This window comes from Amyelois transitella, chromosome 25 (assembly GCF_032362555.1).
Source record: "Amyelois transitella isolate CPQ chromosome 25, ilAmyTran1.1, whole genome shotgun sequence".
NCBI lineage: Eukaryota > Metazoa > Arthropoda > Insecta > Lepidoptera > Pyralidae > Amyelois > Amyelois transitella.
In genome coordinates, this window is record NC_083528.1 from 6310302 (window position 1) to 6328434 (window position 18133).

Below are 18133 nucleotides of genomic sequence, written 5' to 3' on the forward strand. Positions count from 1 at the left end.
CAAATAGATTTCTATTTATCGATAATGCAGCCACGATCCGCGTTCCGGGACACATCACGGTCACGTGCCGATCACGTGTCCGTCCCGTGTAGCCGTCGTGTCGCCCTTCTGAATGATTTTCGAATTGACTCTCCGTGTTTTGGTATTTGGGTGAAGGGATGAGTTCGAGTTGATGTTTTGGAAAAACTGTTTTCAAAATTAGATTTCATATGGTTTGGTAAACTAAACAAAGATATACCTACTCAAATACAGTGTGTCAGTTGCTTGTCTTTCTGCAGGTACATTGTAAGATTCAAATTATAAAAAAGGCTAGATTAAACTTGAATAATGACAATAATTATAAAAAAGAACAGATATATCCAAGACATCAAGTTGTTTTGGAAAATCTGTTCTTTTTTAATAATGATTCTACTTTTTACATTTAAACTTCAACCTTAATCATATAAACGACTCGTTATAGACACTTAAATATTTTGATGAGTTAAGGATATTACTTAGGTATAAGTATTTAAATAAAAATTAAGATTAATACAAAAAAAAACACCGTGATTCGTTAGAAGATACAATAATAAATTGTGTCTCTGAATTTATTATAAAAAAAAACTAAAGATACAAAAAAACTGTCTACAGAATTCAAAATACCTACCCACCGAGTCCCCAATTTGACGAAACAATAATGACCAAATCAAATTTATCTCGCATTACACCAGCAATGAAATCTACAGTGCAAAGTCGACCATTTTAAGTCCCGCACCCCATTCAAGGGCTGGGGTCCATTATTGAACAATAAGCAGGATTATGGTTGTCAATAAACAGGCTTTATTACGGTCCAAATTGTATTATTTCGACTCTATTTGGTAATGGATACGAGATTGTAATTGTGAATTTCTTTTTGAGTGGTTTAAAATTTGTAGGCTGGTTTTGATAACTGTTAAAAATGTTAGCTATTTAGTTATTTATTGACAGAGTTTTGTTTTTATTTCGCACCTTTAATACTAAAATCCATGCAGTGCATTTATGCAATCGAATTTTTTTTTTTCATGGCAGCGTAGCCTTTTAGGAAAAAGTACTGTTTTACAAATAATAATTAAAATAGTATATTTATAAACAGAATATTTTTTTGGCGACACTGGACAGGAAGTGATAAGCAAATTAGGAGCCAGGTGATCGGATGATATTAAAAAGATAGCAAGACCGACCTGGACGGGAACTTCCACATCTAGGTAAAATTTTAAAGGAGGCATATGTCGAAAAAGAGTACCTACAAGAGATTATTCCTACTCATATTGTTAATTATATATTGATTTCTTATCAGTCTTAACTTTCACTATCAGTCAAATACAAATAAATACCTCTAATGAGGCAATGCTTTTTAATAACAACGTGGTAAAGTGCGTAATCCGCAAAGGATTCCGCCATAATTTTCAAGTGTTGCCAGCTTTCGACAAATCCCGGTGTTAGTGTAGCCAGATAAGATATATCACCCCATTTCACGGGTAATATTTGTGCATAGATTATTCGGTTATCAATGCTACCGTTTATTAATTTCGTTATCATGTTATGTTTTTTCCCGTCGGAAAATTGTGTAGATAATGTCCAGTTTCGAGTGGTATTGGACAGGTGTAATCTTAGCTAATTAGATTCAGATTTTGGGAAATTTTATCTGAGTTATTAAAAATATCTGCTACTTGTAGTAGTGTAATTATACTATTTGGACGACTGTTAGTATTCAAATATATTTTCTTATAAATATTAAAAAATATAAGTGTGATTGGAAGCGGTAGTATCTAGTTATAATTAGATTTAAGTGATGTCACGTCTATAAGACTTATAGACGTGACACTTAGTGATACCTTGTATCCAATTTTGAAAATAAATCTATTTTATTCTTTTTAGAGCTAAACCATAATTTTTCACGATGCCGTAGGAGAGAACTGACAAGGACAAAACAGCTTAAAATTTATTCTCGAATTATTCCTGGAGCTGGTTAATGTCTAAATAATAAAAACTTGGTAACATATATCTTTACGCAGATATTAAAAAAAAATTGCATGCTTTTCACAGTGAATTCCAAGATTTTAAATTAACAATTTATAATGCTTTTTGAAGACATCGTAATGAGAGAAGTGACTTAATCTTACTAGATTCAAAACAAAACAAATAATTTAATGAATATAGACATTTTAACATAATATACAAAATCAATCACCCTAATCGAAAATTCTTGTATCTTTATAACTTCCATAACTTTATGAGAAAAATCTAGTTTATATCCCAATTGTATGGCACTATATTTCAATGGTGGGGGATATCCGGCGCGCGCAGAGCACGTGTCTCAACTTCCGGTGCCGCCATCTTTAGTCCCTCCCGCACTGTTTCCGGTACAGCGTTGGAACTCAACCCCTTGCGTGGGCCATTAGAATGGCGTTATGGCAACACTGTTTTTTTTTACGACTAACCCAGAAGTTTAACAGCATTCGCTCAATCGACAAGCGATGTGTGTCATTAGTAATATTTAGTTTTTGGCCTAACAGTCTTTTCAACATTGTTTCTTGGCTCTGTCTACCCCGCAAGGGATATAGACGTGAGTATATGTATGTATGTATGTAGTTTTACATATTTATAACAATAAGACATATAAATAATCACGTCTACATCCCCTGCGGGGTAGACAGAGCCAAGACGGACAGGCCACGCTCAGCTGCTTGGCCTTATTATAGGATTGAGATTTAAATAGTTATAGGTTACCAGCCCATCGCCTAAAAGAGGAAAAAATTATACGTAAGTATGAGAATTCAGAGAAAAAAAAGAACATACAAAATTTCTCACAATCGAGCCGTAAAGGCGTTAAATCGTAACATAAAACATCACAGACAGAATTAATTCGCACATAAAAAAGGTAGTTACTAAGAATTGAAAAAAAAATCAATAAAATTGCTACCGTAGTTTTTATGGCCAGCAAATTTTTCCTAAACCAAACCATCCGTGCAAAACTGTACTTTAACTATGAATGAAAAGGTTCATATTACAAAGAAATATATCCTTAACTTTCTTATTACCTATACGGTATTGATATACTTATATATCGTTTGTATACTATGTTATTGTTGGTATAAAAGTATTTCTGCCAACAATAAGGTAGGGTTGCGATTGTAGCGAAGAACTACACTATTATGGGTAAGTGGTTAAGTTTGTTTCCTTCAATGTGATGTCATGACAGACATAATATAAAAAAAAATATGAGACATTTTGCCATGAAAAGCCACGTTCAGCTGTATGGGTTCATGATGGAATTGAGATTCAAATAATAACAATAACAGCTCATCGCCTACAAGAAAAATCCAAATCCTTCCTTAGTCGCCTTCTACTACGATAGATATGTCCTATTTTAAAGTACAGGAAACCACACAGCACATGTACCTATACCTTTTACTCGGTACGTGGTCGAGTTGGGAATTGAACCTTACCGTTTCAACCACTACTGATGCTACACATTATAATCTCTTGTGACCTCCAAGTAACTAGGTTAACAAGTGATAAGTAACAAGTCCTCAAAGTACCCGAAACCGCCGAGCTTGCATGAAGAGAGTTATGAATGTGGATGAAGCGAAGGAAATATGCAGAGATCGTAGCAAGTGGAAAGAGGTAGTCTCTGCCTACCCCTCCGGGAAAGAGGCGTGATTTTATGTATGTATGTATGTATGTGTCCTCCAATGACATGACCTATGACCTTTAGTAACTTATCTAACCTCCTACCACTCTTTGTGATGGCCTTCCGTGGACCCATACGGACTTATTACGACTTTTTGTAACTGACCTCTTACCATTTCAGTTGGTCTTCAGTATACCATTATGACTTCCGTGACCTAAAATGACTCCGTGATCTTCGGACCTCATAAACAGCTATGGCGTACATCACATGAAAATAACTCCTAAATATAACTATACATACATACATATGGTCACGTCTATAGAGCCAAAAAAAAATCCTAAGCTTGTAAGCCTATCCCTTAGTCGCCTTTTACGACATCCATGGGAAAGACATGAAGTGGTCCTGTTCTTTTTTGTATTGGTGCCGCGGGCAACCACACGGCACTAAACTAAACCAAATTTGCTTTAAAATAAAACAATATCAATAAAAAAAAAAATCTCACCTATTTATACTAGAAACAGAAGGCACATTGTCCTGGCTGCAGATGCCCTCGCTCAGCAGCCTGTCCCTTATTTCCCACGCGAACATAGTCGGGTTCTCGCGCTTGTATGCCGCGATGGCGTCCACCACGGGCGGCGTCGCCACCTTCGGCTTGGAGCCCCCTATGACGCCGGCTTTGAAGCTGCCCGTTTCGTAATACCTGGAAAAGGAGATTTGGTTCAGTAATTTTACGACCATGCCGTGGGCCACGTTCAGCTGTTTGGCTTAATGATTGAATTGAGATTCAAATAGTGACAGGTTGCTAACCCATTGCTTAAAAAAAGAAATAAACGGGTGTGTATATTGTAATATTTGAAAAGTATGTGTTGCCATTAAGCAATAGTAATGGCATTAGAGGTCGCAGAAATCAAGAATAATATTAGTATATAAGAAAAATAACTGTATGTCTGTTTGTACACGCTAATCACCGGCAGCACTGGACGTATTTTGATGAAACCGCTATCAAAGCTTAGGCAACTTAATGGCAATCATTATTAGTATATTTTGTATGTATTAACAAAATCAAAACTCTTCCGTATTAACGAAATCGCGAGCACAGATAGTATCTTATAAAAAAACATTATTCCATGTCACTTTCAAAAATTAAAAAAAAGAACATCAAATATATCAAAAATCAATTTCCAACCGTACGAAAGGAAATCTCAACATATTAGCTCATCAGTACAACTCCCCGATCGACCGTAAAGTGACCTTCAATACGCCCCTTTTATCCCACGGGACATGACATTAGATTCCAAATTCGAAAATTAAATTCAGTGAACAATAAAATAATAGTATGGCATTATGGTCACCCTATCCTTTGCTTGATTTATGAATGTTCTTTTGACGGTCGCGCGTTTTATATTCGATTTATGATAATTGAATAATGATTTGTAAGCAAGCGATTTTTACTCGAATCGATGAAAAAAAATCGCTAGTAACTGATATGTCACTTATGATGTAAGTAGCTTTTCTTTAAATGTGACTATATAAAATGAGGCACTGTCAGACATAAGGCACAGCTCAAACCGCTGAATTAAGACATTGTAAATTTGGCATAATTCCCGCGGAAACGGGAAAAAACGGTAAATAATAATAAATTAAGGACGTCCTGGTAAAGGGTCAGGTCAAGAGTACCTGAAACCGCCGAGCTTGCAAGAAGAGAGTTATGAATGTGGATGAAGCGAAGGAAGTATGCAGAGATCGTGGCAAGTGGAAAGAGGTAGTCTCTGCCTACGCATCCGGGTAAGAGGCGTGATTTTTATGTATGTACGGTAAATAACAGGATTTAGACACAAGCGGAGTCGCGGACGTACTCTAGTGAATTTCTTAAACTCTTTGTAAATTTCAGTGTTACATATTTAATAAGAGCAATAGCGACTAGCGACGGGTCGAAATAACTAACAAAATTAAAAAATCGATTTCGAACATTTCCATTGTTAAATGATACAATTTATTTTTATAATAGATTTAAAGGCGCCTGCTCTCAATCTGCCTGGTGGTAAGCAAGATAAGGCCTAATGTGGTGTACGTAAGCTCGAATATTCTCAAATCCACTCTTGCCTTAAAAATCTTCAAGTTTTATATATCGGGGAAGAGAGCTGCAGGCTTTTTATTTAAATTTTATTTATTATTGGTTAAATAAATCAATAGATAATTTAAAACAATATGTTAAATATTATTTATTTTACTTGCATATGTAAAATACATATATATAATTCTTTAGTTTATAAAATTCACTTTATTCGTTTCTCGATTAAGAATACAATCGCGCTCAAAACTGTTTTGGGGTATGCGCCCCTGGGAGCGGGGGATCGGGTCCAAATAATGGATTGTTTTGCGTTAACACTTCAGAAATAACGTTTCATTACTAAGAACATGCACGAAGGGGGCGTAGTGACATTATGGATATGTTGATTTCGCCATGACAGCAAATAAATAGTAAAACTTGGTGCTATGTATGTATATGACACTATTAGTATTTATTTATTTAAAACTCCGTGCCGTGTGTATCCCGGCACAAATTAGGAAAAAGAATAGGACCACTCCATCTCTTTCCCATGGATGTCGTAAAAGGCGACTAAGGGATAGGCTTATAAACTTGGGATTCTTTTTTTAGACGATGGGTTAGCAATCTGTCACTATTTGAATCTCAATTCTATCATTAAGTTTTTTTAAGGCTGTCAGCTCTGACTTACCCGCAAGGGCTATAGACGTGATTATATATGTATGTATGTTATTTAAAACTGGAGATCCGCGGGAACTCCGGGATAAAAAGTAGCCTATATGTTATTCTGGGTCTTCAGCTACCTACATACCTAATTTCATTGTAATCGCTTTAGTAGTTTTTTCGTGCAAGAGTAACAAACATCCATACTGACATCCTGACATACTCACACAGTTTCGCATTTATAATATTAGTAGGTATTAAATCTATCTCATAAAATTCTTATTTCTCATAAACTTGGGATTTTTTTAGGCGATGGGCTTGCAACCTGTCAATTTTTGAAACTCAATCCTATCACAAAGCCAAACAGTATCTTCAAGACTGTTGGCTAGGCCCACCCCGCAAAGGATATAGACGTGACTATATGTATGTATGTATAAAAATACAACCTCCGACTACTCCACAAACAAAACGCATTACATTTATCAAATTATGCACTTAAAACCCATAATTATTGGATTAATTCAGTAAAAACATCCAATCGGATTCGAACCGCACTCCGGTGGATCGCGATCTAGATAAGTCAATTAGGAGTGTGATCACACCCTAAGTGCGAATGTACCGGGTACTGTCGCGCGGAAAAGTGACAACAATTTTCTTTTTACATAAACCTAGCTAATAATTTTCATATTTTTTCATCTCGCTTTATACATACATATAATCATGTCTATATCCCTTGCGGGGTAGACAGAGGCATACTTCCAATTATTTTATTTGATCTTTTATTTACTTAAAACTTCTTACTTGTATAAAAAAAAAATACATTTTTCTTAATACATAAAATGTTGATCAAAAGAAAATATTTATGCTTTAGCTACTCCATAAAGCGAGATCTTAGTTATATCAAAGCCAAACAGCTGAACGTGGCCTATCAGTATTTTCAAGACCGTTGGTTCTGTCTACCTCGCAACGGATGTAGACGTGATTTTATGTATGTATGATCTTAAATGTTATTGTATGAACATGACCATATAAAAATCTCAGAATCGATTACAATTTTTTTTATTTCACTTTTCCACTCGACTGTTCTATACAAGGGTGCCCATGTCGCTAACTCCTCTGGGATTTTGCCAGTTATAGTAATGTACGGGGGGGTACCAAACGCAATGCATTATAATTCTTATTTCTTTGGCTCTAGAATTCAATATTAAAAAAAACAAGAGCTTTCTTTTATAAAACAAAACAAAAGAAACAAAAAGAATAAAATATGTTTGTTCCTTAGGTATATTAAAGAACTAAGTTTTGCCCGCAGCTTCGCTCGCTTTTTTCCAATACAAATTCGAAATTTTTATTAATGAATAATATAAGACATTTCGAACATCACCCAATAATTGTCATATTATCTTTTACACAACATCTGATAGAATTGAGATTCATATAAAGTGCCAGGTCGCTAGCCCGTCGTTTAAAAGAATCCCAAGTTTATAAGCCTATCCCTAAGTCGCCTTTTACGACATCTATGGGAAAGAATCGGAGTGGTCCTATTCTTTTTTCTATTGTTGCCGGGAGCCACACGGGAACAGTTATTTTTTTTATAGCGGACGAAGTCGCGAACAACAGCTAGTACTTAATACAAATCAAATAATCATCCCCGATAATTAACTCTTCTTCTTTCTTTCTCCTGGCTATAGTCCCAATTTATTTGGGGTCAGCCCTCCTAGTATTTCTGCGCCACACCACACGGTTGTGGGTTGTCTGTTTGTTAATGCATGTACTCTTCAGGTCATTCTTTATTGTCTGCGTCCAGGTCATTGGAGGTCTTCCGCGGTGTCTTCTGCCTTCCTCCATACTCAGAACTTTCTTAGTCATATGGTCATCATCCCTTCTCATTACGTGGCCGTACCAACGCAGGCGGCTTTCTCTAAGCTTCTCGCGTATGTGTCCCCCATAATTCCTGAGTTCCAATAATCCACTTGTCTCATGATTGCAATGACATGGGGCGTTATCTGATCTCCAATATGTCATACACAAAATGACACAAATTGCTGTGAATTTCGGGTGAGTGGATGTCATACATACATACATGTCATCACGTCTATATCCCTTGCGGGGTAGACCGTTGAAAAGACTGAGAGGCCACGTTCAGCTGTTTAGCTTTTTGATAGAATGGAGATTCAAATAGTGACAGGTTTCTAGCTAATCGCCTAAAAGATATCGATTTTGTAATAAGGATGCGACCTAAACTGATACAAACAATTACCTATTAATTACTAAAAAAGTAATTTATAGGATTTTATATTGTTTACAAAATAAATTATTTGTAAGCCTATCCCTTAGTCGCCTTTTACGACATCCATGGGAAAGAGATGGAGTGGTCTTATTCTTTTTTGTATAGGTGCCGGGAACCACACGGCACTTAGCAATAAAACTTCACATAACCTAGAAAATAATCAATCGCAGAGGACCGCGGAAAGATTTGAACTTTTTTTTTGTTTGGGTAAAGTTTATGATAAAATTGTACCAAAACAAACAAACAGACAGGTATACACCAAAGATCCGACCACCGATTTGATGAGCGGCGGAAGTGTGGCGGACGTCACGCTTTCTAGACACACTCATACATACATACATACATACAGACAGAAAAACAGACTAATTATTATACGGACAGGATTGTACTACTTTCATTTGTGTTCAGTTTTATGATACATACATACATATGGTCACGTCTATATCCCTTGCGGGGAAGACAGAGCCAACAGTCTTGAAAAGACTGAATGGCCACGTTCAGCTATTTGGCTTAATGTTAGAATTGAGATTCAAATAGTGACAGGTTGCTAGCCCATCGCCCAAAAGATGAATCCTAAGTTTATAAGCCTACCCCTTAGTCGCCTTTTACGACATCCATGGAAACGAGATGAAGTGGTCCTATTCTTTTTTTTAATGGTGCCGGGAACCACACGGCATGAGAGGAGGATCCTGCATCCTGAAGGATAACAAAAACAAAACATTAAACCACCCAACATTACTTAACTTGAACGTGTAATTTGTGGTTTGCAGCATTTAACTGAAGTTATCTCACTAGTTAACTTAACCGCAGCTTAACTACAGACTTGTGTTGATAATGTAATGCTATTCATTACACTATGTTAACTTTAATACGTATTTAATTAGATTATTTTGAAGAAATATTTCGAAGAGCACTTGCATTTTGTTTTGGCTTGTGAGTTATAAGTTTTGTGTAAAAAGTAAATCTTATGAATATATAAAATTCTCGTGTCACAATGGTCGTTCGTTTTTTATTTTTTGGCATATTTTTAATTTCTTTTTTTTTTTATTATGGCGCATTAAAAAATCCATACAATCCTACATTTTTACCCTTTTATCACCAACCCCTATTTTTAATAAGCAATAGCAATTTAGCAATAGCAATTTTCGTAATTTAATCGTCGTTTAATACATTTAATATAATATATACCTACTAGCTGACCCGGCAAAATTTACTAGCTGTTGCGCTAGGCTTTGCTTACGAGGAAATTGCTAAAAAAGAATAGCCTATGTTACTCCCGAAGGTCTATTGTACATCTGTGCCAAATTTCGCGAAAATCAATCTGCAAATTTTTGAGTTAATTCGTTACAAACATACCCAAATAAAAATATTTTTTTCTTTATTATCAGGTGGTTTGGATCAATAGATAATTATTTCAAGATTGTTTGTTTGTTTGTATGTATGTGTTATCATTCATAAACATGATGCCAACAATCTGATTACAATGAGGGATGTTAACAAGAATATAATTTCAATGTGAATGCGTCAACGAGAGTGGCGACCGCCGCCATTGTCTATTTTAAATTGAAAACTGACCACTAGTGATGGGGTATGCTTTTGTGGGATTCGAGGGATTGTTGAGTAAAAATAATCATTTTTTTTTTAATTTAAAATGTTATCTACCTTTTGTCGTAATATTTTTTTTTATGTACGAAATCTAAATTAAGTGAATTTATTTTAATAGTACTGTTGAAGAACAATAAGTGTTAGCTAAATGAAGAGTTGAAATCAGTAACATTATCGAAAATATTGTAAAGTATACAAAATACTAGCTTGCAACCTGTCACTATTTGAATCTCAATTATATAATTAAGCCAAACAGCTGAACGTAACCTATCAGTCTTTTTAAGGCTGTTAGGCCTGTCTACCACTTAAGGGATATACACGTGATTATATGTATGTATGTATACAAAATACACTACGGCATCAATTTTAAATGAGCATAAGCATGTTATCGCACCACCTACTATCTTATTTATATTGCATTACACAGACATTTTCTACGTTTCTGTTTAATAAAATTTTAATATACCTGCTTCATTAATATTAAATTTATTTAATGTTGTTTTCTTTTTGTTTACAAGTGATTCAAACAAAAAGAGTTTTGTTTCGATACGTCAATCATCAACATCATAGCGATGGCTACCATTTCACTCGAACGAAGCCGCCGGCGGCCGCTAGTAGGTCTCTCTCTCATCCCTGTATGTTCCCTGTCGCACCCTCCACAGAAGTGTATCGGGGCCCGGGGTCCGCTTTCCGACTTTTCTCTCTCCACTTGGTCCGGCTTTTAGCGTTCTCGGATTTCAGTGCATTGACTCATATATCATATTTTGCGACGTTCAGCCATGATCAATTCGGGCCTTCTACCTTCTACCTAGTTGAATGGCCAGACATATATTTAGTAGGTATATCTATGAATAGATCATTGTTTACCATTCAATGTACTCATACTTACAGTAACTTTTATATCAAGCATACGTAAAACAAAGAAAACATTTTATATACCAAACTTTCTCTGTTCACAAAACTGTTATAAGGAAGTTATTCGCGAAAGTGAGGTTATAAAACAAAATGGCGTACAGTTTCCCAATTTTCCTTATTACATACGAATGAAAATGTTGCGTCGTTAATTGGCAATGCAGTAGAACGGGTTATATAAGTTAGTGAACAGGTGTTGACCAATGTATGAATAACTTGACGGGTTTTCGTGCAAGAAGTTTAGGATAAGCGTACACCCATATTAATTAGGAACTACTTCTTGACAGCGTGACTTTGCTTGGCATTCCATCCTACTAATATTATAAATGCAAAAGTTTGTGAGTATGTCAGTCAGTATGGATGTTTGTTACTCTTTCACGCAAAAACTACTGAACCGATTACTATGAATTTGGTATGTAGGTAGCTGATGACCCAGAATAACATATAGGCTACTTTTTATCCCGGAGTTCCCGCGGGATTGATAGGGTTAACATGCGGACTAGTGTTAATGTAAATTGAAGAACATTGGCCGATTATTTTTTTCTGCTTCTCGTATTTAGTTAAAAAGGTTGTATTTCTAAAAGACTACAATTTTTCTTCTCAAATTGACTTAACAAAATAAAACTATTGAACGTGCCGAGGGTCTGGTGGGTCAGTCACAATAAAACATCAGATTCCAAATAGTTCAAGGTGTCTAGTCTGGTCGTCGTCTTAGTCAAAATAGATTGTCCTTTTTTTATTAAATATTATGTCCGTCAGTTTTTTTTTCATATAAATGTCAAGTCAAAGTGTCTGTCAATGGAGGCTGAACGGTCGCAACAACTATTAAGAACAATTTTAAAAAAGAAAATCCAGTTGTTTTGATCATACTAATTTCACTTTTCTTGTGAAAATCGTAACACTAATTCATGAAATTATTTAAACAGATTTAATTGTTTCGAATCAATCGGTATTGAGTCGTGTCCCATCCCTAATCCCTCGGGATAACTGGACACTCTAGTTGCTTTTACCTTTCAATTTATTCGCCGACTCCGCCGTATTTTGTTTTGAGTATGGGGCGTATTGAATTGTTCGTTTTGGCCGACTGCTGTAAAGAATGGTTCTGTTGTGATTCTGTTAGAAATGGCGAGTTATTTTAGTATTGGGAATTCAAGTGTTCCGTGCTTATATTTTCGAATGAGAATGTTTAAAGCGTATTTAAGTGTATCTGGATATGGATATAATAAATTTTCTAGATCTTTCTACGGCCAATGGTTGCTACGCAATGAATTCCTAGGAATATAGTATTTTTTACTTTTACATCTGTGTCATATTTAGTAAAATTTAAGTTTATTTTATACATGCGTAAACGTATAATTATAAAGCTTAAGAGTTTGTTTGTTTGAATGCGCTAATCTCAGGAACTATTGGTTCGAATTGAAAAAATATTTTTGAATAGACCATTTATCGAGGAAGGTTTTAGGCTATATTAACATTACGCTGCAAAGGAGCGAAGAAATAATGCAAATGTGGAAAAAAACGGGGGAAATTATTCATCCTTGAGGGCTTCAATGATGCCTAAAATAACTATAGGTACCACGCGGACGAAGTTGCGGGCACAGCTAGTTTATCGTATTTATCTATCTACGTATAGCTCAAACTACTGGACCGATCGAGCTGAAATTTGGCATGCAGATATGCTAAAAAAGGATTTCGGGAAATTCCCGTGGGAACGGGAAAAACGGGAGATTTAGGGTGGCGGAGCCGCGGGCGCTCTCTAGTTAAAGATATGACAAAGCTTATGTACTTACTGAAAACTTGGCGCTATTAAAAAGCTCATTTCCTTAGTCGCTTTACGACATCTTGAGATGTGTTTGGTCTTATTATAAAATGGCCACATATTAATACCACCTTGTAATAATAAAACAATTTATATAACTACGCCAATTACTTGAAAGAAGAACAAAAGAATATGACATCAACTTTAGTATTGTTTGGGAGATGCGCACGCGCCGGCTTGCGCATCCGTGACGGAGAACGAATGAGGTTGACGCTGCCATAGACGGACAGACAAATAGATCTCATATATACACTCATTACGTCTTTAACCCTTACGACGTTGGCAGAGTAAAACATTTTTACAGGCAACAGGATGTGTAACCATGATCCAATATGAGTAGGTGAACTTAAACAACACTTGCCATGTGGTCTCCGGCACTTTAGAATAGAACCACTCTATATCTATCCAGTGGGTGTCGTAAAAGGCGACTAAGGTTTAGGCTTATAAACTTGGGATTCTTCTTTTAGGCGATGGGCTAGCAATCAATCATTTTCCATCATTAAGCCATACAACTGAATGTGGCCTATCAGTGTTTTCAAAGCTATTGGCTATGTTTGCCCCGCAAGGGATATAGACGTGACCATATGTATGTATGTAAACTTGCGCAAGAAACTGTTTGGTTAGTAGTAGAGTTAGGATCCCCAGCAAAGGTTGTTGAGGTCGATTAGGAGTGACTTCGTGTTAAAACCTTAATATTCTTAATCCAGACTCACCCTGGTCTACTACAGGGAGTTGAGGATTTAACCGTCACCAACGCCAGGTGGAAGAAGATATAATGTAGACGAAACAATTTTTTTTATTACAATTATTGAGTGTGACCTCAATCTGCCTGGTGGTAAGCAAGATGAGGCCTAATGTTGTGTACTAAGCTATATTCACTCTTGCCTTGAAAATCCCCAAGTTTTATACATCTGGGAACAATTATAACCTATCCGTACAACAACGCTACTTAAAATAACTGTACGTATGTATGTCTGTGTCAACGTAACCCGTCACGGCTGTTGGGCCGGCGCGTGCGCAGAGTCTATGAACAATACGTATCATTTTCTTTGTTCTCAATTCGACATGTAAGGAAACCGGAGATAAGTTTCACACACACACACACACAAACTCACACGTACATATATTACGTCTTTGTCCCTTGCGGGGTAGACAGAGCCGGAGATATTTCTTTTCATAGGCCATGTTTAGCTGGACGTTATAACGATAAAATGTAGAAAAAGTTACTAAAGGTTTATATAGAATATCTTTTAATAAGCATTTGTGGCGCAAGCGCACCTATTTTACCTATTTGGCTTTTAAGTCACAAGGTTTGATCCCTGCTCAGTACATACATAAAATATCACGTCACTTTCCCGAAGGGGTAGTTAGAGACTACATATTTCCAATTGCCACAGTCCCTGCACATTCACATTCTTAATACTCTCTCCGTGTGAGCTTGTTGTGTTAGAGTACTTTTCATTAATTCATATAATCACGTCTGTATCCCTTGCGGGGTAGACAGAGCCGGCAGTCTTGAAAGACTGATAGGTTCAGCTGTTAGGCTTAATGATAGAATTGAGATTCAAATGGTGACAGGTTGCTAGCCCATTCAAAACTTTTATTCATTATTATGGGACATTTCAAATTAACATATTAATTGTCATTAAATTAAGTTTACTGCCGCTTCCAAAGCATCAGTGCAGAAGAAGCGATAACAAACTGCACTGCAGCATTTTATTCAACAACTTCAACTTCAAAATTATCCATACTTAAAATATAAATGAGGACGAGAGAATACATTTATACATCATATTTATTGACTAAAATTAAATTTTAATAATAAAAAAATAATCATGCATTGGCAATCTACAAAACTAATGGGAAGACCTAGACGAACGTATCTTGATCAAATTAAGGACGTCCTGGTAAAGGGTCAGGTCAAAAGTACCGAAACCGCCGAGCTTGCATGAAGAGAGTTATGAATGTGGATGAAGCGAAGGAAGTATGCAGAGATCGTGGCAAGTGAAAGAGGCGTGATTTTATGTATGTATGTATGTATGTATATAATCTTCAAAACATGATTATTATCCCATAAAATTAATCCCGAACTTACTTTTTGGGGACATCTCAATCTGTGCAATATGTCCCATATAAGTAGGTGTAATTATTTATTACTGGACCTTACCTAGACAGTATCTTGGAGACGCAGCCGTGGGACACCCTGAGCTGTCTACTGATGTCGCAAGGCCTGACCCCGCTGTGGGCCAGCTCCACTATCCTTTGTCTGACGACGTCAGGCAACGGTCTTCCATTGACGAACACACCGCTAACATGATTATTATCCCATAAAATTAATCTCGAACTTACTTTTTGGGGACATCTCAATCTGTGCAATATGTCCCATATACTTACATACATATAGTCACGTCTATATCCCTTACGGGGTAGACAGAGCCAATAGTCCCGAAAAGACTGAATGGTCACGTTCAGCTGCTCGGCTTAATGATGGAATTGAGATCCAAATTGTCCCATATAGTTAGGCCTATTTATTTATTACTGGACCTTACCTAGACAGTATCTTGGAGACGCAGCCGTGGGACACCCTGAGCTGCCTGCTGATGTCGCAAGGCCTGACCCCGCTGTGGGCCAGCTCCACTATCCTTTGTCTGACGACGTCAGGCAACGGTCTTCCGTTGACGAACACACCGCCGAGTTGGTTTACGCCGCCGTGACCTGAGAATATATAAAACCAGGTAAGTACCATTGGAAACAAATTGAAGATGTAGTAACAGGAATAGAAAAGGGTATGTTAAGATGGTTTGGTCGTGTGAAGAGGATGAATGAAAGCAGGTTGACGAAGCAGACCTTTTCCTTCACACTCTCCTTGTACACATATCTGTACAAGAAGAGTGTGAAGGGAAAGGTCGGAGTGGGAAGGCCTAGGCGAACGTAGCTTGATCAAATTAAGGACGTCCTGGTAAAGGGTCAGGTCAAGAGTACCCGAAACCGCCGAAGCAAGTATGCTTATTTTGGTAAGCCATTTGGACCAAAATTTTGGATTTTGTAATTGAAAAGATAAAGTGCATAAACAATCTAGCCTTTTAAAATGATATTGGCAAAGCGATTTCTCTGATTTAATTTAATTTTTTAACGAATGTTGAAAGGATTTTTTTTATTAATGTTTTTCTTTATTAAGTACCTACCTACCTAAGTAAGTATACCTAGTTTAAGTTTGTTCATACACTTTCCGCCCGGTAACAAAGGATATTACCTACATTAATTACAGAATATGCGAAAGATATTCTTAATAGATAGAATAATGACGCCTTGAAGTAAAAGAATAAAGTTTATTTTTATGTCAAACATATCAGTATTATTACGTCAACATTTTATTTCAATATTTACTTTTACATAATATATTATTATATATTTTTATTTACGTTTATATTATTTAATTAGGTATTTTTATTATAAGTACAGTTCGGAAATTGTAATAATCACATTTTATTCAAATAAATGATTCTTTCCTTTTTACACTACCTATATTGCTTTTTTACACAATGTTAAGCAATTCAAATAAATATATACTTAAACAACCTATCTATCAAACGCCTAGTCAGCCTATCAATAATACGAAAGTATATATAAACAATAACAGAATCAAGCCGGGACGCTATCTATCGTCAGTACCACTTTCTCGTAGGGACGGGGGGAGATCGATCGTCACGGCTATGCCCAAATCGATACAGGAGCCGGGTGTGACCGGCCGGTGTTTTGGTTTCATCCGGGCCTGTCATTGGTGCATTATGAGGGTAGGTTTTTGGGGAAGAAATCCGCCAGTCCTTATAATCACGTCGTCTACCCTTGCGGGGTAGATAAAGCCTTCAATCAATAATAGTTGTTGTAACAAAATTTTAGTGATGTGACGTCATTAAGTGATACATTGTATCCAATTTGGAAATTAATCTATTCTATTCTATTCTAATCTTGAAAGTATTTGCCTAAAATTGACCAGATGGCTGGAAACATCTGAGTCAAAGATTTAGCATTGCCATTCAACGTGGCGATGCTACCAGCCTTCTGGGCACGTTGTCGTGGGCAAACGATTGACAAGGGACTACACAATTTATAAATTACGAGTTTTATTTCTTCATTTCTTTTTTTGTTCTTACTAGTAAAATTTACTAGTAAATTAACATGAAAATTCCCAAAGTCATTTGGTTTTAGAGTAAAAATTTTTTGCTTCCGAATCTCGGGGATTTCATTCACAAAAACCTTGCCCGTTTTCAGCGAGTAATTATCTGTAATGGCCGACAAGATGGCGGCACCGGAAGTGCTATTCCAGGTGCTCTTTTCCGGTTCCCGCCGGGAAATAAGGTTCTTTTAATGAAGATTTTACTGTTTATATCTTATTTTGAGAACAATATAAGGTGGGTTTTGCTCAATATTTTGACAAACTTAAATATGTACTTTTCCTTTTTAATTATTTAAATGCTACATTATTTATGGAAGTGGAATTCCATAGTCTCTGCCTACCCCAATAGGAAACAGGCGTGATGGTATGTATGTATGTATGTACCTATGTACATTATTTAACTTATTTATTTTATTAAATATAGACTATTTTTATTTTTATTTTTATTAATATACAATGTGTATAAGAGTGTGTATGGAAAGGTAGGAGTGGGAAGGCCTAGACGAACATACCTTGACCAAATTAAGGACGTCCGGGCAATAGGTCAGGTCAAGAGTACCCGAAACCTTGCATGAAGTGAGTTACGAATGTGGATGAGCGAAAGAAGTATGCAGAGATCGTGGCAAGTGGAAAGACGTAGTCTCTGCCGGCCCCTCAAGGAAAGATGCGTGATTTATGTATGTTTGTTTATTTTTCTCTATTTACATATTTTCCAAAGATTGACATAAAGGCTCAATAAAGTTTTTGAATATTTAAAAAATTGTTTATTTTATTTTTGTTTTCTACTAGAAGACCACAACATAGGTAAAAATAATTGTTTATCAAAAAAAAAATGTAGATAAATAAATATTTAAACAAATAATAATTAATTTTATTTTTTACAATAGTTTATTTTATTATCTACAATCGTATGTTCACTTCCCATTAAGGTAACAGGTTTAAAAAATCCTAATTAATTTGACCAGTTGACC

The 18133-nt window shown here is 36.1% G+C and overlaps 1 protein-coding gene across 1 annotated transcript in view; it reads right to left on the reverse strand.

Moving 5' to 3' along the window:
- Positions 1-18133, reverse strand: part of LOC106136518 (paired box protein Pax-5) — a 62543-nt gene that overhangs the window by 17039 nt on the left and 27371 nt on the right. The window contains exons 3-4 of the mRNA XM_013337089.2: positions 15535-15700; positions 4155-4352 (exon numbers count right to left, since the gene is read on the reverse strand). Of these exons, the coding sequence (XP_013192543.2) occupies positions 4155-4352; positions 15535-15700 (364 nt within the window). The remainder of the gene's footprint in view (positions 1-4154; positions 4353-15534; positions 15701-18133) is intronic.